Source organism: Mugil cephalus, chromosome 1 (assembly GCF_022458985.1).
Source record: "Mugil cephalus isolate CIBA_MC_2020 chromosome 1, CIBA_Mcephalus_1.1, whole genome shotgun sequence".
Classification (NCBI taxonomy): Eukaryota; Metazoa; Chordata; class Actinopteri; order Mugiliformes; family Mugilidae; genus Mugil; species Mugil cephalus.
In genome coordinates, this window is record NC_061770.1 from 28,056,963 (window position 1) to 28,079,072 (window position 22,110).

The window sequence follows — 22,110 nt, forward strand, 5'->3', positions numbered from 1 at the left end:
ATGTACTACCCCTACTACGGCAAGAGGGCCCAGGTACTACAACTACTACAACTACACAACAAGTACACACACACTGAGCTCCATTCAACCTCATGTACTACCCTTACTACGGCAAGAGGGCCCAGGTACTACAACTACTACAACTACACAACAAGTGTAGGCACAGAGCTCCATGTACTACCCTACTGTAGTACAGGAGGTATACAGGTTGTTTATAGTAGGAGGGAGGGGTGGGTACTGATACTTGGTACTAATACTGTGTCCTGATACTGGGTGGTGATACGTTTTACTGATACTGGGACAGATACTTGGTACTGATTCTGGGAACTGATACTGGGTAGTGATACCAGAACAAGACCTAGTAGGAGGTCTACAGTATGTGGTCTACAGTATGTGGTCTACGGCAGGTGGTCTACAGTATGAGGTCTACAGTAGGAGGTCTACAGTATGTGGTCTACAGTATGAGGTCTATAGTATGAGGTTTACAGTAGGCGGTCTACAGTATGTGGTCTACAGTAGGCGGTCTACAGTAGGGGGTCTACAGACGGAGGTCTACAGTATGTGTTCTACAGTAGGAGGTCTACAGATGGAGGTCTGCAGTATGTGGTCTACAGTAGGAGGTCTACAGTATGTGTTCTACAGTAGGCGGTCTACAGTAGGGGGTCTACAGACGGAGGTCTACAGTATGTGGTCTACAGTATGTAGTCTACAGTAGGAGGTCTACAGTAGGAGGTCTACAGTATGTGGTCTACAGTATGAGGTCTACAGACGGAGGTCTACAGTATGTGGTCTACAGTAGGAGGTCTACAGTATGTGGTCTACAGTAGGAGGTGTACAGACGGAGGTCTACAGTATGTGGTCTACAGTATGCGGTCTACAGTAGGAGGTCTACAGTAGGAGGTCTACCGTATGTCTCTTGGTCCATCCTGTCCTGCTGAGGCCATCATGGTGACGTGTCCTCTTCCAGGTGAACTACACTCAGCCTCTGGTGGCCGTGAAGTTCCTGAACGCGTCCCTGAACACAGACATCAACGTGGAGTGTAGAGTCAACTCCAACACGCTGTCCCCCGGCAGCGAGAGGGACAAGTTCGCTGGACGGGTGTCCTTCAAGCTGAGAATCAACGACAAGTAGACAGAGACACAGAGACTCCTGACTAACGTTAGAGCACCACCCGTCCAGGTGTGTCCCCGTCCAGGTGTGTCCTCGTCCTCATCAGTCCTCACTAGTCATGTAAACGTTTCGTGCAGCTTTAACTCAAACACTTCCACCCTGGAACCGACCAATCAGCACCCACACACTCTGTGATGTCACTGCCACTGATGGTGGACGCATGAGTCAGACCTGGTCCCGATGGCCCCCCATCTCTAACCTGCTCCTGAACGACCTCCATCTCTAACCTGGTCCTGATGGACCCCCCCGTCTCTAACCTGGTCCTGATGGACCCCCCCTCCCCCCCCGTCTCTAACCTGGTCCTGATGGCCCCCCGTCTCTAACCTGGTCCTGATGGACCCCCGTCTCTAACCTGGTCCTAATGGCCCCCGTGTCTCATACGTCTTCATCCACTCATGTCTGTGTGTATTTATTATTTATTATTTATAATTTATTTATTTATTTATAGTTGTTTATCACATTAAAACCAGTCAGAATCAGAAGCTGTCTTAACACAGGCTTCGGTTACCGTGGCAACCGCGTCTTGTGTTTGTGTCTGTGGCTGCGTCTGATTGGCCCATTAGTTCATTAGTTAATTATAATTAGTTAATTGTTGGTTAGAGCCGTGTGTCGACGCTCCTCACCTGCACCGCGCTTCCACCAATCGTCTTCCTCTAAGAAGGAGCCGTCCAATCAGGAGGCCCCGCCCTATGATGTCATATGCTGTTACCTGTCTGTGATTGGTTGATGCTCCTGCCTGAAGATTTCCTTGTGTTGAACAAATGAACAAAATAAAGAAATGAAACATTGACGCTGTCGTTTGATTTTTTATTTTTCATTATTTATTTTTGAGACGAGAGGAAATAACGACGGTCGACGATGTTTTCACATCAACCAGCTGAAAGAGAAGCATCAGACTTTTTAACGGAGCTGAACTCATCATGTTGTTTTCACCGGCTCTGAGCAGAAGAAGTTTCTAACCTGCCCCTGGTCCCGTTGTGTTACCGTCTATCAGGGTCCTGTGGTCTCCTTTAGTCCTGAAACTGAAACCGTTCAGTGTTTCAGAGCATTGGTATAAATAAATGTGGCGACATCTACTGGAGGAAGTTATAAATAGCATGAAGCAAAGGTCAGAGGACAGTGGACCAGGACATGAAGCTTAGAGGCTTCTAGTAGGAGACAGAGGACGAATCAGGATCAGAGGAGACCAGGTCCTGACAGAGGCCACGTTAGAGGAAGTCAGTTCTTCTCTCTGACCCAGATCCGTCTCAGATGTTGAGTAATAAACATCACATCTGTTCTAACATCTGCTCTCAGCGTCACCACAGTCAGAGACTCACGTCCTCAGCTGTGAACTCGTCCTCCTGCCTCAGACTGGAGGACACCAGGTCTGGGGGGACTTCAGAAAACACTCCGCTCCACGAGGCGCTGATTTGTTTGTTCTTCACACGTTCTTCATGTGTTCTTCACAGGTTCCTCACAAGTTCTTCACACATTCTTCACACGTTTTTCACACGTTCTTCAAACGTTCTTCACACGTTTTTCATGTGTTCTTCACACGTTCTTCACATGTTCTTCACACGTTCTTCAGACGTTTTTCATGTGTTTGTCACACGTTCTTCATGTGTTCTTCAGACGTTTTTCACACATTCTTCACTTGTTCTTCACTTGTTCTTCATGTGTTCTTCACGTGTTCTTCACACGTTGTTCACATGTTCTTCATGTGTTCTTCACACGTTCTTCACACGTTCTTCACATGTTCTTCACACGTTCTTCAGACGTTTTTCATGTATTTGTCACACGTTCTTCATGTGTTCTTCAGACGTTTTTCACACATTCTTCACTTGTTCTTCACTTGTTCTTCATGTGTTCTTCACGTGTTCTTCACACGTGCTTCACATGTTCTTCATGTGTTCTTCACACGTGCTTCACATGTTCGTCATGTGTTCTTCACATGTTCTTCACACGTTCTGCAGACGTTTTTCACACGTTTTTCACACGTTCATTCTTAGGTCATTTATAATGAATTAATTAACATGGTGACTGAAGTCAGATCCATTCTTTAATGACACACAACACGGAGGACAAAGTTTATTTGTCCTTGTCCTTGTCCTTGTCACAGTGTTGCAGAGTTAGACCAGAATATACAGAAAAAAAAACAAGTAAAAAAAAGTCAAATTTGAAAGAAAAAATCAATCAATTGAAGGAATCATTTTGATGAATTGATTCGAGTGATTCTGTACATTAAAAAGAACGATGGTTCCCATCACTACGCTCGTCCTATATCTACTCCTATATATATTGTCGTTGTCCTCCTGAATTGGAGTAGATATAGATATAGGACTAGATATAGGACTAGATATGGGACTAGGTGTAGGACTAGATATGGGACTAGGTGTAGGACTGCAGCCTCAATACGTGGGACAGGTGCTCTACAGCCTCTACAGACTGAGCTAAACACGCCCCAGATGGTTTATTTTATTAATGAAGAATGGACCCGTCAAACCTCTGCTCTTTCTAAAGGCTGATATCAGAATAAATCACTGTGTCCTGCACAGAGCCCGATATCTGCCTCCTAATCTCCTCTTTTACTCGGATGCAGAGCGCTGCCATCATGGTTAAAGTGGGAGATCACTATACAAGCTGGATATAAACACAGTCACCGTTCATCTATGAGCTTCATTCATTAGTTTGATGGTAAAACAAGGGTTTAAAACAGTCTCTGTCCTTCAGAGATCAGACTTTATGGGAGAAGAACACAACTAGTTTGTGAGCTGAAGCTTCTACAATGATCCAGTCTGTCAGGAAGTAGAGTCCGAACTCGGGTCGACCCAACATTCACATCGAGTCGAGCTGCATCAGGGCTTGAGTCAAAGGTTTAATTTAAACCAATTATGAATAATTTATTGTTCACTGCATCATTTTATTACATTTACTCTTTTTATTATTCTGTTTTATACATTATTCTACTTTATTAGCTTCGTTTTATTCTCCCGTTTTAATTGACTTTTTTAGTTTCTTCCTAACATCTTGTTTATACGTCTTCGTATTTTAATGTCATAATAAGTTTTTGTGTTTGTCGTCTCAGTTCAGTCAAAGACACTACGACCAAACCGACCAGCGCTAACCCCCTGTAATAAATACCTTTTTATATTTATTTAGTTTGTATCTGTTCTCTCTCATCCCTGGTCCCAGAGGAGGAGAGGAACCTTTGTTCCCAACGTTCTCCTCCTGAACTCTAATAAATGAATAGTCCTTCATGAGTTACAGCTGATTTAACCCACATTCTTCTTATTCACAGGCTGAACTGAATCTGCTGTTTTACATATTTGACATGTTTTTTATATTTATTTCATATTTACCACTATTCATCTCACAGACCAGGACACAATCTGCTGCTGTTATCACACACCTTTGTGTTTTTATTCTCTTCTCTTTGATTTCATGCACCACTCTTCACCCTCATCCTGCCCCCCAGGGATGATGGGACCTGTCCTCCCCCTGACTCATTCTGGTCTTATTTATTATTTATTCCTCTAGTCTTCTCATGAGCTCTTCCTAGTTCTGGTTCCTGGTTCCTGGTTCCTGGTTCCACCCACTGACGGTCTGAGGGACCATGAAGACTCACTTCACATTCAGATTTATTTGTCCCTGGGGGGTAAGTTCAGGCCCAGATGAGCAGCATGAGGTGGAAGACGACCATATAAGGAATAGACACGTAAATGTTTGTCCACGGAGGATGAAACGTGTCCTGGAGGAGAATAACGTGGACACGTCACTCCAGGGTTTCTATTTTTATTCATTAGTTTCAGAGGCAGCAAAGATTATGAATAGAATAGAACAGAATTTAGAGCGGACCCGGGCCTCTGCTGGTCCTAATGAAGTGGCAGCTACACGAGCTCATCAGCAGGAGGCGCTGTGTCGCTCACAGACAGTAGAAGAAGAAGAGAAGGGTGCCGCTTTTAGCCGGTAGAAGAAGAAGAAGCAGGAAGTAAGACGTGGTTTCCTCGCGCCTGCTGAGGTGGACTGAGCGGGTCCTGGTTTACACCGGTACCGATGGAGTCTCTGCAGGACTTCCTGGACCGGTTCGGGCCCAGCAGCCAGGCGGTCAGTGTGAGGAAGATGATGATGATGATGATGATGATGAAGGTGTAGACGGGACTAGACCTCCACCTGTTTGTGTTTGTGCTGCAGGAGACCGAGTGGTTACGGAACATCTTCACGTTCATCACGGAGCACCTGAGCGCGCTCAAATGTGGCCCCGCCCCTCCCGGTAGCCCCGCCCCTCCTGCTGCCTCCGGCTCGGGAACAGGTGAGTGAGTCCCGGTTCAGAAAGACTCGGACTCTTCTTCCATCACTTTATATTCAGCCAGTCACAGGAGGAAGGACTCGTCTCCATGGTAACGGCCAGCTTTCATGTCCTCATCCTCCTACAGACTGGTTCTAGACCTGGTCCTGGTCCTGGTCCTGGTGCTGTGTGCTTGGTCTCAGTGTTTGTGTTGTTGTTGTTTATGTTGTTGTTGTTTATCTTATCTATTTATGTTGTTGTTGTTGTTGTTGTGTTGCAGGTGTGTGTTGCTGCTGCTCTGTGCTTGGTCTCAGTGTTCGTGTTATGCAGAGGATCCAGGAGCAGATGTGTGTGTCTCACACTTTACCTGTTAGCTACAGGTACGCATCATCTTCATCATCATCATCATCTTCATCTTCATCTTCATCTTCATCTTCATCATCATCATCCTCATCATCATCATCATGACACCATGTGACCTTGTGTCCTCTGTCCTCAGGCTGCTGTCCGTCTCTGAGCTCGTGTCCCAGCAGCACCTGGCCTGTGTCAGTAACCTGTCCTGGAGCACCAATCAGCAGCGAGCGTGGGAGAAGGAGGCGGAGCTCTCTCTGCCAGGAGGCGGAGCTCTGCCCAGGGTCAAGCTGCTGCTGATTGGCTGTTTGAGAGAGGGGCGGGGCGGAGATCTGAGGCTGACGGACGGCAGAGACAGCGTCAGGTGTGAGGTGAGACGTCCCCTTCAGGTTCACACATTTACACAATGGTTGGGTACCTGTCCTCCACCTGTCCTCCACCTGTCCATCATCTGTCCTCCACCTGTCCTCCACCTGTCCTCCACCTGTCCTTCACCTGTCCTCCACCTGTCCATCACCTGTCCTCCACCTGTCCTTCACCTGTCCATCACCTGTCCATCATCTGTCCTCCACCTGTCCATCACCTGTCCTCCACCTGTCCATCACCTGTCCGTCACCTGTCCTTCACCTGTCCATCACCTGTCCGTCACCTGTCCGTCACCTGTCCTTCACCTGTCCATCATCTGTCCTCCACCTGTCCATCACCTGTCCTCCACCTGTCCATCACCTGTCCATCATCTGTCCTCCACCTGTCCTCCACCTGTCCATCATCTGTCCTCCACCTGTCCATCACCTGTCCATCATCTGTCCATCATCTGTCCTTCACCTGTCCATCACCTGTCCTCCACCTGTCCATCACCTGTCCATCATCTGTCCTCCACCTGTCCTTCACCTGTCCATCACCTGTCCATCACCTGTCCTCCAGCTGTCCATCACCTGTCCATCATCTGTCCATCACCTGTCCATCACCTGTCCATCATCTGTCCTCCACCTGTCCATCATCTGTCCATAACTTGTCCATCATCTGTCCTCCACCTGTCCATCACCTGTCCATCATCTGTCCATCATCAGTCCATCACTTGTCCATCACCTGTCCTTCACCTGTCCATCACCTGTCCTCCACCTGTCCTTCACCTGTCCTCCACCTGTCCTCCACCTGTCCTTCACCTGTCCTCCACCTGTCCATCATCTGTCTCCACCTGTCCTTCACCTGTCCTCCACCTGTCCATCATCTGTCCTCCACCTCTCTAACCTGTCTGTCTCTTCAGTGCCTGTCTCCGTCTCCTCTGTGGCTCCATCGTCCCGTCTTCCTCCCTCACTGGAACTACATCCCCCAGAATGCCTCGGGGCAGGACGAGGCTGGAGGCTGCCTGGAGCTGATTGGTTCTCCTGTTCTGCTGTGTCCTGGTCCTGAGCAGGGATTGGCTGCTGCTGCTGAAGGGGCGGGGCCACCCCCAGCAGTGGGGGTCAGAGAGGCCGCTCGGTTACTAGGCAACAGGTGAGCCACGTGACCCCTGACCTCAGGCCATGTGACCTGTGACTGACCTACCTGTCTGCTCCAGGGTCAGAGGTCAACGGCTGTCTGTGTTCGGGCAGGTGGGGTCAGTCTGCCCCCTACTGGTCGTCATGGAAACAACCTTCTTCTGCTTCACCCTGACGGACCAATCAGAGAGCGTCCCTGTCCTCGTTAAGGTAGGATGAAGATGATGATGATGATGATGATGGTGATGGTGATGATGATGAAGATGATGATGGTGATGGTGATGGTGATGATGATGATGATGATGGTGATGATGATGATGAAGATGAAGGTGTTAATGATGATGATGAAGATGACGAAGGTGTTAATGATGATGAAGATGATGAAGATGGTGATGGTGATGATGATGATGATGAAGGTGTTAATGATGATGATGAAGATGATGAAGGTGATGAAGATGATGATGAAGGTGTTAATGATGATGATGATGATGAAGGTGATGATGATGATGATGATGACGAAGGTGTTGATGATGATGATGATGATGATTGTGATGAAGGTGATGAAGATGAAGGTGATGATGATGATGATGATGATGAAGATGATGAAGGTGTTAATGATGATGATGATGATGGTGATGAAGGTGTTGATGATGATGAAGATGATGATGAAGATGATGAAGGTGTTAATGATGATGATGATGATGATGATGAAGGTGTTGATGATGATGATGATGATGGTGGTGATGAAGGTGTTGATGATGATGAAGATGATGATGAAGGTGTTAATGATGATGATGATGGTGATGAAGGTGATGATGATGATGATGATGATGATGAAGATGATGATGATGATGAAGGTGATGATGATGATGAAGGTGTTGATGATGATGATGATGATGAAGGTGTTGATGATGATGAAGATGATGATGATGATGATGATGATGATGAAGATGAAGGTGTTAATGATGATGATGATGAAGATGAAGGTGTTAATGATGATGATGATGATGATGAAGGTGTTAATGATGATGATGATGATGAAGATGATGAAGGTGATGATGATGATGATGATGATGAAGATGAAGGTGATGATGATGATGATGATGATGAAGATGAAGGTGATGATGATGATGATGATGATGAAGATGATGAAGGTGTTGATGATGATGATGATGGTGATGAAGGTGTTGATGATGATGAAGATGATGAAGGTGTTGATGATGATGATGATGATGGTGGTGATGAAGGTGTTGATGATGATGAAGGTGTTAATGATGATGATGATGGTGATGAAGGTGATGATGATGAAGGTGTTGATGATGATGAAGATGATGATGATGATGAAGATGAAGGTGTTAATGATGATGATGATGGTGATGAAGGTGATGATGATGAAGGTGATGAAGGTGATGATGATGATGATGATGATGATGATGATGATGAAGGTGTTAATGATGATGATGATGGTGATGAAGGTGATGATGATGAAGGTGATGAAGGTGATGATGATGATGATGATGATGAAGATGATGATGATGATGAAGGTGATGATGATGATGAAGGTGTTGATGATGATGATGATGATGAAGGTGTTGATGATGATGAAGATGATGATGATGATGATGATGATGAAGATGAAGGTGTTAATGATGATGATGATGATGATGAAGGTGTTAATGATGATGATGATGATGAAGGTGATGATGATGATGATGATGATGATGATGAAGGTGATGATGGTGATGAAGATGATGAAGGTGTTAATGATGATGAAGATGATGATGAAGGTGGTGATGATGATGATGATGGTGATGAAGATGATGAAGATGATGATGAAGGTGATGATGATGATGATGATGATGAAGATGATGATGATGATGAAGGTGTTAATGATGATGATGAAGATGATGAAGATGATGATGATGAAGATGATGATGAAGAAGATGATGAAGGTGTCTCCTTGCAGGACTCCAGGAGGTTGTTTTGGTCTCAGTGTGTGTGTGTTGGTCAGAGTGTGTGTGTGACAGAGTTGCGTGTGTGTGTCCTACGAGGCTGGAGAGGAAACAACATCCTGAGTGTGACAGACCGCTCTGAAATACACACCAACTACACACCTACACACACACCTACTGAAATACACACCAACTACACACCTACACACACACCTACTGAAATACACACCAACTACACACCTACACACACACACACCAACTACACACCTACACACACACACACACCTGCTGAAATACACACCAACTACACACTGACACACACACAAGACACGTCCACACTGGTGACATCATGGACTGAGGACAGCGAGGGGGCGGAGCCTGAGGGAGACCTCCTCCAATCAGGAGCCATGATGAAACAGTCCAAAATCATCAGCTACCAGGTGAGCTCTGATTGGCTGTCACCTGTGTACTAAGCCCCTCCTCTTCATCTGTTCCTATGTGCTAAGCCCCTCCCCTTTGTCTGTTAGAATGTGATATGCCCCTCCTCTTCGTCTGTTCACCTGTGTACTAAGCCCCTCCCCTTTCGTCTGTTTCCATGTGTACTAAGCCCCTCCCCTTCCTCTGTTTACATGTGTTCTAAGCCCCTCCCCTTCCTCTGTTTACATGTGTTCTAAGCCCCTCCCCTTCCTCTGTTTACATGTGTACTAAGCCCCTCCCCTTTCGCCTGTTTCCATGTGTACTAAGCCCCTCCCTTTCGTCTGTTTCCATGTGTACTAAGCCCCTCCCCTTTCATCTGTTTACATGTGTACTAAGCCCCTCCCCTTCGTCTGTAGGGCACAGTGACTGAGGTGGTGAGTGAGGGGGCGGGGCTGTACGTGATTGACAGGAAGGTGGGTCTGTGTTTGGCCTATCAGCCGCCTGGAAGGAGGAAGCTGAGACCAGGAGACAGAGTGGAGGTGAGTCTGGATCTGGACCAGGTTCTATCAGGTTCTGCCTGGACCAGGTTCTGCCTGGACCAGGTTCTGTTTGGACCAGGTCCTGATGGTCTTTTGTCTCTGCAGCTTCATCACGTCCACTTCCTGTCCCTGGCCTCTCCTGACTTCCCTCCCAGAATGCTTTGCACCTGCCTCAGGTCCAGTCTGAGGGTCACAGCCTTCAGCAGAGTGGGGGGGTCTCCTGGCCCCTCCCCCCGGTGTCCAGGTGACGGGGTGTTGCCACGGTTACTGCTGCAGAGGAATGTGGGCGTGTCTGAATACCTGTGGGCGTGTCACCTGAGCTCACAGCTCACTCACAGGTGAGTCTTGGCCCCGCCCCCTCTCTGTGATGTCACCTGTTTGTGATTGGCCGAGGCCTCAGGTGTGTCTCTGACCTGTCCCCTGTCCATCCCAGTCTCGTCCCCACATTGCTGAAGGACCAGTGTGTGTGCGTGTTGTCCTGGAGACTGATGGAGACACTTTGGAGACGCAGAGGACAGAGAGACATCTACTCAGAGATGCTGGAGGAGCCTCACACCTGTCCTCTGTCCCAGGTAAACGTCCACCACTGTCCTCTGTCTCAGGTAGATGTCCACCACTGTCCTCTGTCCCAGGTAAACGTCCATCACTGTCCTCTGTCCCAGGTAAACGTCCACCACTGTCCTCTGTCTCAGGTGGCTCCAGATCAGTGTTCACACCTGGACGGATGTTAATGTGAGGTCTGAATTGGACCTAAGTGTCCCCCCAGTGTCCCTCCAGTGTTTCTGCCCCCCCCCAGTGTCTCAGTGTCCTCAGAGTGTCTCTGTGTCCCCCAGTACTCTGTGGACTCTGCAGTTCTTCAGTACACCACCATATCAGACGTCCTCCAGTGTCTCCAGGCAGACTGCTGGTCCTCCCTGTCCCTGGCGTCTCTGCTGTCCCCTGGTGGATCCAGTCTGACCAGGTCCCAGATCAACTCGGCCCTGTCCTGGTCCTGCAGGACGCTGTCCTCTGACCCACGGACGGGGGACAGTCTCAGGTAAACCCTGACCTAGATCTGTTGCTCCTGGTCCTAAGCTAACATGCTAATGAGTTCTTCCTCTGTGGTGCCTGACCAGTTAGCGGCTAACGCTAACGCTAGCTGTAGTCACATGACCAGTCTGAGACTGAATCATCTTTAGAAACGTTTACATCCTAAGTTCTAGACCTGGTTGGTTCTAGACCTGGTTCCTGCTGGGATCTGATGGTTCTGGTCTGGTTCTAGGTTTTAGGGTTGGGGTTAGCCTAGCGCCTGTGCTAACGTGTCCTCCCTCAGACGGCGCCCCCTGCTGCTGGTCGGCCTCCTGGAGCTCCCGTCCCTCACGTCTGAACTCAAACACTGTCTTCAGCTCAGAGACGCCACCGGAGCCGTGGGCTGCGTCGCCACGGAAACCAGCCCAGACGGCGGGCGTCAGAGGTCGTCCTTCAACACGGCCTGGATAGGTAACACACACACACACACACACACACACACACACACACACACACACACACATATACACATATACACACACACACACACACAAACACACAATACACACACACACACACACACACACACACACACACACACATACACACACACCCACACACATATACACATATACACACACACACACAAACACAAATACACACACACACACACACACACACACACACACACACACACACACACACACATACACACACATACGCAAATACACACACACACACAAATACACACACAAACACACACACACACATACACACACATACGCAAATACACACACACACACAAATACACACACAAACACACACACACATATACACACATACACAAATACATACTGAGACCAGAGACGACACATTAACCAGATGTGTGTGTGTGTGTGTGTGTGTGTGTGTGTTGCAGGTTGTCTGGTGTGTGTCTTGCAGTTCACCATGGTAACAGAGAGGTTCCTACAGTCAGACTTCCCCTCCTACCAACACCTGGACCAGGACAAGTTCATCACACACAAACACAGCAGGTACACACACACACACACACACACACACACACACACACACAGCAGGTACAAACACACACAAACACACACAAACACAGCAGGTAAACACACACACAAACAGCAGGTAAACACACACAAACACACACACACACAGCAGGTAAACACACAAACACAGCAGGTAAACACACACACACACAAACACAGCAGGTAAACACACACACACACGCAGCAGATAAACACACACACACAGAAGGTAAACACACACAAACACACAGGTAAACACACACACACACACACACAGAAGGTAAACACACACACACACACACAGGTAACCTAATATCTCGTGTGTGTGTCAGAATTTACCTCCAGTTTTCTCTCGACCACGTCCACATCCTGAGTCCCTCCGTTGCCATGGTAACACACCTGAGACAGAAGCAGGAAGCAGAAGAAGAAGAAGAGACGGCAGCAAGGAAGAGAAGAAGAAAAGACTCCGCCTCCTCTGTTACCGTGACGACCCGGCCCTGCATCTCCGTGGTGATCAGGGTGGAGCAGAAGGAGGGCGTGGCCTGGAGGAACATGGGGGTGGGTACAAAGGAAGAGGAGGCGGGGCTTAGGCTGAGTTTCTCTGTCAGAGCTGCTGTGATTGGTCCAGTGGTCAGCTGGGGGCGGGACCCTAAGAACGGACCAGTGACACAGAGGGAGACGACAACAGGGACAGAGGACAAGGTGAGAGACACACACCTGGACACGTCCCATGATGCACCTGTGTTCAGTGTGTTACCTGTTCGTGTGTGTGTGTGTGTGTGTGTGTGTGTGTGTGTCCAGGTGGTGTTGGTGTTCTCAGGTGTGTCCACTCGATGGTTCCCCGTCCTCCAGCCTGGATGTCTCTACAGACTCACAGCTACTGACACACAGGTAGAGACAGAGACAGAGAGACAGACGGGTAGAGACAGAGAGAGAGACGGGTAGAGACAGAGACAGAGAGAGAGACGGGTAGAGACAGGTAGAGACAGACGGGTAGAGACAGAGACAGAGACAGAGAGAGACAGACGGGTAGAGACAGAGACAGAGACAGGTAGAGACAGACGGGTAGAGACAGAGAGAGAGACGGGTAGAGACAGAGACAGGTAAAGACAGAGACAGACGGGTAGAGACAGACAGGTCTTTTCTCAGGTGTGTTGACAGATTAAACATTTAAATCAGATGTTTGTAATGAAACGATCAGCTGGTCAGAATCCTGGCAGCTGATTGGTTGTTGTGTCTGTTCCTCAGGATCCCAGTGTTTTGATTGGTTCTGGAGTTTCTGGGAGAAGAGGGGTGGAGCTCCACACTGACTCCACCCTCCAGGTCAGATCTGATTGGAAGTTCCACACGCTGCCACGCCCACTGCTGCCGCCCACCTGTGGACAGGTAACACCCCGTTTACGTCAGCAGTCTGGATATCTGGCTTATATCTGGCTTATATCTGGCCGATATCTGGCCGATATCTGGCCGATATCTGGCCGATATCTGGCCTATATCTGGCCGATATCTGGCCGATATCTGCCCGATATCTGCCCGGTAACTGATGGTCGACGCGAGGCTTAAGACACAGGCCTGTCCTTCTGTTTGTGAGGACCAGGATCTCATGCATCTCTCTGTCTCTGTGTGTCCTCAGGATGTCCTGTCCCCTGTCTTGTCTGTCTCCGAGGTGTTGGACTGCAGGTAAGATCTGTCTTTATGTCCCAGAGTTGCACCTTGTGGCCGTGAGAGGAACTGCAGCTGCTTTAATAACAGTGATTTCAGCTCAGAGCTGGTGTGTCTTCAGGGAGACGTGTTGGACCGGATCAGCCTGAGGGACACGTCCACTGGGTCTGGAGACACTCACACAGGTAGAGACAGTAGAGACAGACTGTAAGACCTTTATTCCAGACTGGAAGGATAGTGGAGAACCATGTTCTACCAGGAAGAAATAAATCCTGATTGATGGAGAAACGTTTGGAAGAAAAGCAGCAGTAGAACTCAGGGCTGTGTTTAATAGTGGAAGGAAGAGCATTTCACACCATGGACAATGTGAAGGGAACTCAAGGAACTGAACAGAAAACCACTGATCAGGGAGGACAACCGGGAAAAAAGGCTCCAGTCTGACAGGGAGCAGCACAGAGACTCTGGAGACATGGGGGGAGGTCATGAGGTCTGAGGAGTCCAGACTGACTCTGTGTGTGTGTGTGTGTGTGTGTGTGTTCAGGTGTGCGTCTCACACTGTGTGACAAAACTGGGCGGAGTCTCCAGGTGTACCTGGACTTAAGCCACACCCCCTATCCACCTGGCCTGTTGCCTGGCAACACCTTGCTGTTGTCTTCCTTCCAGAGGAGGGTGTCCAGGTAACTACACACATCTACACACCATTTACACACTGTTACACACTGTTGCACACTGTTGCACACTGTGCAGTTTACCTGTGTGTGTGTTTCAGGACAGGAAGTGTGTACTGCTCTCATCTACCTGTCAGCTGCATCACGGTCACATCACTGGGAGACAACAGGTACCTGCAACATTTATTATTCTGTTTGTTGACATGTGTCACTAGTTGGTATTTAAAGTTCTTTAATAAAGTTATATTTAATGTAGGGGACAGGAGTTTAAATAAAGTTATATTTAATGTAGGGGACAGGAGTTTAAATAAAGTTATATTTAATGTAGGGGACAGGAGTTTAAATAAAATTATATTTAATGTAGGGGACAGGAGTTTAAATAAAGTTATATTTAATGTAGGGGACAGGAGTTTAAATAAAGTTATATTTAATGTAGGGGACAGATGTTTAAATAAAGTTATATTTAATGTAGGGGACAGGAGTTTAAATAAAGTTATGTTTAATGTAGGGGACGGGTGTTTAAATAAAGTTTTACATATGTTTCCATCAGCTGTGTGAAGCCTCCTCCATCTCCCATGATGCATCTGGGTCAGTGGGCTCTAAACAGAGAGCACAGGTGCATTGTGGGTCAGGTCAAAGGTCATGTGGTGTGTTTCCTGTTCCTGGAGCTGCAGTGGAGCTGTTCACTGTGTGGTAGTCTGTACACAGAGGTACTGCATATAATACACACTGTACACAGAGGTACTGCAATAAATACACACTGTACACAGAGGTACTGCATATAATACACACTGTACACAGAGGTACTGCATATAATACACGTTGTACACACTGGTACTGCCTATAATACACATTGTACAGACAGGTACTGCATATAATACACGTTGTACACAGAGGTACTGCATATAATACACGTTGTACACACTGGTACTGCATATAATACACATTGTACACAGAGGTATTGCATATAATACACGTTGTACACACTGGTACTGCATATAATACACGTTGTACACAGAGGTACTGCATATAATACACGTTGTACACACTGGTACTGCATATAATACACACTGTACACACTGGTACTGCATATAATACACACTGTACACACAGGTACTGCATATAATACACGTTGTACACACTGGTGCTGCATATAATACACACTGTACACACAGGTACTGCCTATAATACACAGTGTACACAGAGGTATTGCATATAATACACGTTGTACACACTGGTACTGCATATAATACACGTTGTACACAGAGGTACTGCATATAATACACGTTGTACACACTGGTACTGCATATAATACACACTGTACACACTGGTACTGCATATAATACACACTGTACACACTGGTACTGCATATAATACACACTGTACACACTGGTACTGCATATAATACACACTGTACACACTGGTGCTGCATATAATACACACTGTACACACTGGTGCTGCATATAATACACACTGTACACACTGGTGCTGCATATAATACACACTGTACACACAGGTACTGCATATAATACACGTTGTACACACAGGTACTGCATATAATACACGTTGTACACACAGGTACTGCATGTAATACACACTGTACACACTGGTACTGCATATAATACACGTTGTACACACAGGTACTGCATATACAGTGGGGGAAATAAGTATTTGATCCCCTGCTGAATTTTTAAGTTTGCCCACTTCCATAGAAATGATCAGACTCTGGTTTTTATGGTTGTTTACTGGTTATGGGTATAGACAGAATATCAGTCGAAAATGCATAAAAAACACACAATCTAAAAGTTATAAATTGTTATGTATTTTATTAAGGGAAATAAGTATTTGATCCCCAACAATTCACTTAGAATTCAGGCTCCTACAGATTGGCTGGTGCGCATGTGGCACACAGCTGTGCTCAGTCAACTAATTACCAGTACTCCTGATCTTAACTCGTCATGTATATAAAGCACACCTGCTCTAAGAATCAGTTTCTTACATTCCAACTTCTACAGCACCATGGGCAAGACCAAAGAGCTGTCAAAAGATGTCAGGGACAAGATTGTAGACCTGCACAAGGCTGGTATAGGTTACAAAACCATCAGCAAAAGGCTTGGTGAGAAGGTGACAACTATTGGTGCCATTATTCGCAAGTGGAAGACCCATAAAAGGACCATCAACTGTCCTCGGTCTGGAGCTCCCCGCAAAATCTCGCCTCATGGAGTGAGGATGATGATGAGAAAGGTGAGGGAGCAGCCTAAAACAACACGGCAGGAGCTTGTTAATGATCTGGAAGCAGTTGGGACCTCCGTCACCAAGAAAACAGTTGGCAACACACTGCGCCGTTATGGATTGAACTCTTGCAGTGCCCGCAAGGTCCCCCTGCTCAAGAAGGCACATGTACAGGCCCGCCTTAAGTTTGCCAGTGAACATCTAAATGACTCAGAGAAGGCTTGGGAGAAAGTGCTGTGGTCTGACGAAACCAAAGTTGAGCTATTTGGCATTAACTCGACCCGCCGTGTTTGGAGGATGAAAAAACGTGAGTATGACCCAAAGAACACCATACCCACGGTTAAGCATGGAGGTGGAAACATCATGTTTTGGGGCTGTTTTTCAGCAAAGGGTACAGGGCAACTTCACCGCATTATGGGGCCAATGAATGCAGCCATGTACTGTAACATCTTGGACAAAAACCTTCTTTCCTCAGCAAGAACACTGAAGATGCCTCGTGGGTGGGTTTTCCAACATGACAATGACCCAAAACATACTGCCAGGACAACAAAGGAGTGGCTCAAGAAGAAGCATATTAAGGTCATGGAGTGGCCTAGTCAGTCTCCAGACCTTAACCCGATCGAAAACCTGTGGAGGGAGCTGAAGCTCCGAGTTTCCAAGAGGCAGCCAAGAAACTTGAAGGATTTAGAGACTGTCTGTAAAGATGAATGGGCCAAAATCCCTCCTGCGCTGTGTGCAAACCTGGTGACCAACTACAAGAAACGTCTCATCGCTGTGCTTGCCAACAAAGGTTTCTCTACAAAGTACTGACTTGTGTTGTGCTTGGGGATCAAATACTTATTTCCCTTAATAAAATACATAACAATTTATAACTTTTAGATTGTGTGTTTTTTATGCATTTTCGACTGATATTCTGTCTATACCCATAACCAGTAAACAACCATAAAAACCAGAGTCTGATCATTTCTATGGAAGTGGGCAAACTTACAAATTCAGCAGGGGATCAAATACTTATTTCCCCCACTGTAATACACGTTGTACACACAGGTACTGCATATAATACAGACGTTTAAATAAAGATGTGTACATGTTCTCTCTCTCTCTCAGTGCTGCAGTTCTTCTCAGTGTCGTTCGACCTCGTCTGTGTTTGAGTCCAAAGCAAAGTAAGAAAAGTTTCATTTATTTATTTATTTACTTATTTGGATCTGATCAGCTGCTGTTGTTGTTGTTGTTCTGATCAGCTGTTGTTGTTGTTGATGTGATCAGCTGTTGTTTTTGTTGTTGTTCTGATCAGCTGTTGTTGTTGTTGATGTGATCAGCTGTTGTTTTTGTCGTTGTTCTGATCAGCTGTTTTTGTTGTTGATGTGATCAGCTGTTGTTGTTGTTGATGTGATCAGCTGTTGTTTTTGTCGTTGTTCTGATCAGCTGTTGTTGTTGTTGATGTGATCAGCTGTTGTTGTTGTTGTTGTTCTGATCAGCTGTTGTTGTTGTGGTTGTTCTGATCAGCTGTTGTTCTGTTCTCTTCAGGGTGGTGGTTGACGATGGGACAGGTGAGGCTCACGTCTGGGTCTCAGGTGCTCTGGTTCGTCCTCTGCTGGGATTGGCTGATTCTCAGTGGGAGGGGCTTCAGAGGGTGATCAGGGTCAAAGGTCACATCAGAGCTTACCCCCGGGGGCGGAGCCTGGTCAGTACCACTTCCTGTCTGTCTCTCAGGTGTATATATTTACCTGTCTCTCTCTCGGGTGTATATATTTACCTGTCTCTCTCTCAGGTGTATATATTTACCTGTCTCTCTCTCAGGTGTATATATTTACCTGTCTCTCTCTCTCAGGTGTATATATTTACCTGTCTCTCTGTGTGAGTGCATGCTGGGAGTCTGTGGAGAGTGTGCTAAGTTCATTGAGAGTTTGTGAGTTTTTCTAACTTTTCCTCTGATTTTTCACAGTGTGATTGTGGTGTGAAGGGGTTTGTTGTCTGGGTAGTTAACTGTAGTTTCAGGGTGTTGTTTTGGTGTAGTTTGGTGCTTTTTTTGTGTAGTTTCGTGTAGTTTGGTGTTTTTTTGGTGTAGTTTCGTGTAGTTTGGTGTTTTGTTGGTGTAGTTTGGTGTTTTGTTGGTGTAGTTTGGTATAGTTTGGTGTTTTGTTGGTGTTTTTTGGTGTTTTTTTGGTGTAGTTTGGTGTAGTTTGTTGAGCGTGCGGTGCTGCTCAGCATGGCGGCAGCTGGAGACTCCAGCTTGCAGAAGCTGATGTGACGTCACGGTGTCAAACTGTCCTGCCCATGAGGCTGGTGGAGGAGGAGGTGGGATGGAGAATCTTCCTCCACCATAGGAGCAGTATCAGTGGTGGAGCTGCTGTCCTGATTTCTAGAGGGTTTTTACTCAGGTCCTTTGTCACTGAGGGAATTATTGAAGTCGCTGTGTTTGAACATGTGAAAATGACTTTGATTAATGTTTGCGCTCCTGTAGACGCAGACAGGGTGGATGGACTTTCCAGACTTTTAAACAGCTGTAGTGGGGAAGGTCACAGGTTCTGTGTGGTTCTGGAGGAACCATCCAGAACCACATGGAGCCTCTAAGAGCTTATTATTATATTATTATATTATATTAACTATTTATGTGAGATGTGGAGGATTTTTCACTCTGCTCAGCACCAGAACACTTGGGTCCATGGCAGAGTTAAGTCTCTATCTATGACCAGGCTCAGCAGAGTTTACTGGTGTAAACACAGACCAATAAACCAGGTCGGTATCTCAGATCTCTGGACAGGAATGTTAGTGTGGCTTTGCTTTCTGACTCTGTTTTTAGAAACGCTTTCATTTTAGGGTTAGAGTTAATCTGAGTACACTTCATTACGACAGTGGTGGGATATAGAATAAAACGACTGTGTCTACAGTTCACACGTCCTCAGGGACAGGACCAGGTCTATGGAAGCTCTAATAGTGGAGATTTAGCAGCTTCCACAGGAGACACAGAACATTTTAAAGTTCTCAGCTTTAAAGTGTTCTCTGTCTGATCTGCTGGGTTCCTCTGCTCAAGGAGCTCTAGTCCGTTCCTGTTTTCAACATATTCTTTGGCCTTGAACGTAGGAACGGGCAACAAAGGCTCGTTCCCTGCTGCTGCAGGAGTCAGGAGATAAACAGAGATGTGCAGTTACCTTCTACGAGGACATCTTCAAAGTTCAGTAGAGACCAGAGGAGGCGCAGTCATTCTGTGAGGGTTTAGTCAAGGTTCCTGCTGAGGTTCCTGCTGAGGTTCTTGCTGAGGTTCCTGCTGAGGCTGAGCTGGATGCACAGATCTCTGCTGTTTAACTAGCGGCAGCGCTGCAGAGTCTGAATAGTGGGAAAGCTCCAGGGATTCATGGTCGTTGTTGGTCGTGTTGCTGAGGAAAGTGATGGAGAAGATCATTCACGATGACCAAACACCCAGCGGGCTGATATCTGATGATGTTTCTCCTCCAGTTACTGGGCTGTCTGTCTCTCAGGTCTATATATTTACCCGTCTGTCTCTCAGGTGTATATATTTACCCGTCTGTCTCTCAGGTGTATATATTTACCTGTCTGTCTCTCAGGTGTATATATTTACCTGTCTGTCTCTCAGGTGTATATATTTACCTGTCTGTCTCTCAGGTGTATATATTTACCTGTCTGTCTCTCTCAGGTGTATATATTTACCTGTCTCTCTCTCTCTCAGGTCTATATATTTACCTGTCTGTCTCTCAGGTGTATATATTTACCTGTCTCTCTCTCTCAGGTGTATATATTTACCTGTCTGTCTCTCTCAGGTGTATATATTTACCTGTCTCTCTCTCAGGTGTGCGGTAGTGACTCTGAAGACCCCGTCCTCCACTTCCTGTTGTGTTTGTGTAGCAGCCACGTTGTGTGTCGGCCTCTTTCTCTCACCTGCAGGAAACAGACCAACCAGACGTCAGAGGGTAAAACACTCGTTCACACTCATCCAGGTGTGTATCCAGGTGTGTATCCAGGTGTGTATCCAGGTGTGTATCCGGGTGACCTGTGTGTGTTTGTGTGTTTGTTGCAGAGGTGCGTAGGTTCAGTCGAGGTGACAGAGACTTTGTGACCAGACTGACTCGTCCTCTGCAGCTCACCTGTCTGCTCCTCAACACCTGAACTCTGCCGCTGGTTCCTTCTTCATCACTTCTCCTCCATCGCCTTGTTGCCACGGTAACGGCTTCATAAGCCCCGCCCCCAGGCTCAGGATCAGACTAAAGACTTTGTGTAAATGTTGAATAAATGGTTGTTTCTCTATCTTCTTCTTCTTGGAGTTCGTTATTTAGACTCATTTAAAATAATTAGAGTCATGGTGATTGACAGCTGCTCCGAGGGAAGCTAAAGCTAGCAGCTAGCATAGCATCAGACCAGGATGAACAGTCAGAGATTTTATGTGAACAACAAACATTTCGTTTCTTTATATCTGGACCAGATCAGATCAGTGGATCCTGGAGGAGTAAACCTACTGGAGTAACACAAGTCAGACTAAAGTGATAGACGAGGATTTTCTGTCCGACGGATTATTTCACACAAATATTTGCTTTCTGAGTGACTGTAGCTTGGTGGTGTGGACTAGAAACACAACGGGTCCCACAGTCTTTGTGACAATAACACTACAGGACATTTCACAGAGAATAAGAGTAAATCATCTGAAACAGAAAAACCATGGAGGTTAATCAGATATTTGAACCAGGAGGAATTACAGATACAGGACAACCTGATGATGTCCTCAGCCATTCAAACACACAGTGATACTATTTATTTAGTTTATATTAATCACTAACAGTATCTATTTATTTATTTATTAATCACTAACAGTATTTAGTTTATATTAATCACTAACAGTATCTATTTATTTATTTAATTAATTATTAATCACTAACAGTATCTATTTATTTTATTTATTTAATTATTAATAACTAACAGTATTTATTTATTTATTTATTAATCTTAACAGTATCTATTTATTAGTTTATATTAATCACTAACAGTATCTATGTATTTATTTAGTTTATGTTACATAAACAGTTAGCTTAGCTTAGCATAGTTTTATCTGTTCCCATTTCTCAGATGAGATGAAATCTCTAGGCGACTGATGATGATGGTGATGATGATGATGATGATGATGGTGATGATGATGATGATGATGATGATGATGATGATGATGATAATGATGATGATGATGATGATGACCAGTAGGGGGCGTGGTTTATCTACCTACAGACTGCAGCTTTTGGTTCGTGGCTCATTTTGATTTGAAGTCTAATAATAAAGAGGAAAATTAATTAGTGGATTAAATTAATTACAGCAGTTGTAGTT

At 46.1% G+C, this 22,110-nt stretch overlaps 2 protein-coding genes across 7 annotated transcripts in view; both read left to right on the forward strand.

Annotated features, from left to right (window-relative positions):
* Nucleotides 1-1,363, forward strand: part of LOC125009343 (sodium/potassium-transporting ATPase subunit beta-2-like) — a 9,681-nt gene extending 8,318 nt beyond the window's left edge. Inside the window, exon 9 of one of the 2 annotated variants that reach the window (XM_047587238.1) lies at nt 968-1,363. In XM_047587238.1, coding sequence (XP_047443194.1) covers nt 968-1,132 — 165 coding nt within the window. In that variant the 3' untranslated portion in view covers nt 1,133-1,363. The remainder of the gene's footprint in view (nt 1-967) is intronic. The other variant, XM_047587246.1, reaches the window with a different exon arrangement.
* Nucleotides 1,364-5,057: 3,694 nt separating this feature from the next.
* Nucleotides 5,058-21,048, forward strand: ctc1 (CTS telomere maintenance complex component 1). 5 transcript variants are annotated; one of them, XM_047585654.1, is made up of 25 exons: nt 5,058-5,257; nt 5,345-5,462; nt 5,719-5,818; nt 5,938-6,160; nt 7,057-7,286; nt 7,351-7,480; nt 9,237-9,662; nt 10,056-10,178; nt 10,284-10,516; nt 10,612-10,750; nt 11,012-11,214; nt 11,491-11,657; nt 12,106-12,220; nt 12,556-12,925; nt 13,025-13,114; nt 13,472-13,609; nt 13,857-13,903; nt 13,976-14,070; nt 14,427-14,562; nt 14,655-14,723; nt 15,104-15,263; nt 17,893-17,948; nt 18,313-18,469; nt 20,594-20,741; nt 20,822-21,048. In XM_047585654.1, the coding sequence occupies exons 1-25, from the start codon at nt 5,207-5,209 to the stop codon at nt 20,908-20,910; spliced, it is 3,813 nt and encodes a 1,270-aa protein (XP_047441610.1). In that variant the 5' UTR covers nt 5,058-5,206; the 3' UTR covers nt 20,911-21,048. The 5 variants fall into 5 exon arrangements, with proteins under 5 accessions (XP_047441610.1, XP_047441626.1, XP_047441617.1 ...); XM_047585670.1 differs by having other exon boundaries at nt 20,594-20,714; XM_047585661.1 differs by having other exon boundaries at nt 13,985-14,070.
* The last annotated feature ends 1,062 nt before the right edge of the window (nt 21,049-22,110 follow it).

Bases quoted from the DNA above. Each gene is read 5' to 3' on its own strand.
- ctc1 (XM_047585654.1), top strand. From the start codon at position 5,207: ATGGAGTCTCTGCAGGACTTCCTGGACCGGTTCGGGCCCAGCAGCCAG. The intron at 9,663-10,055 runs GTGAGCTCTGAT...CTTCGTCTGTAG, and splicing joins CCAAAATCATCAGCTACCAG to GGCACAGTGACTGAGGTGGT. The intron at 12,926-13,024 runs GTGAGAGACACA...GTGTGTGTCCAG, and splicing joins CAACAGGGACAGAGGACAAG to GTGGTGTTGGTGTTCTCAGG.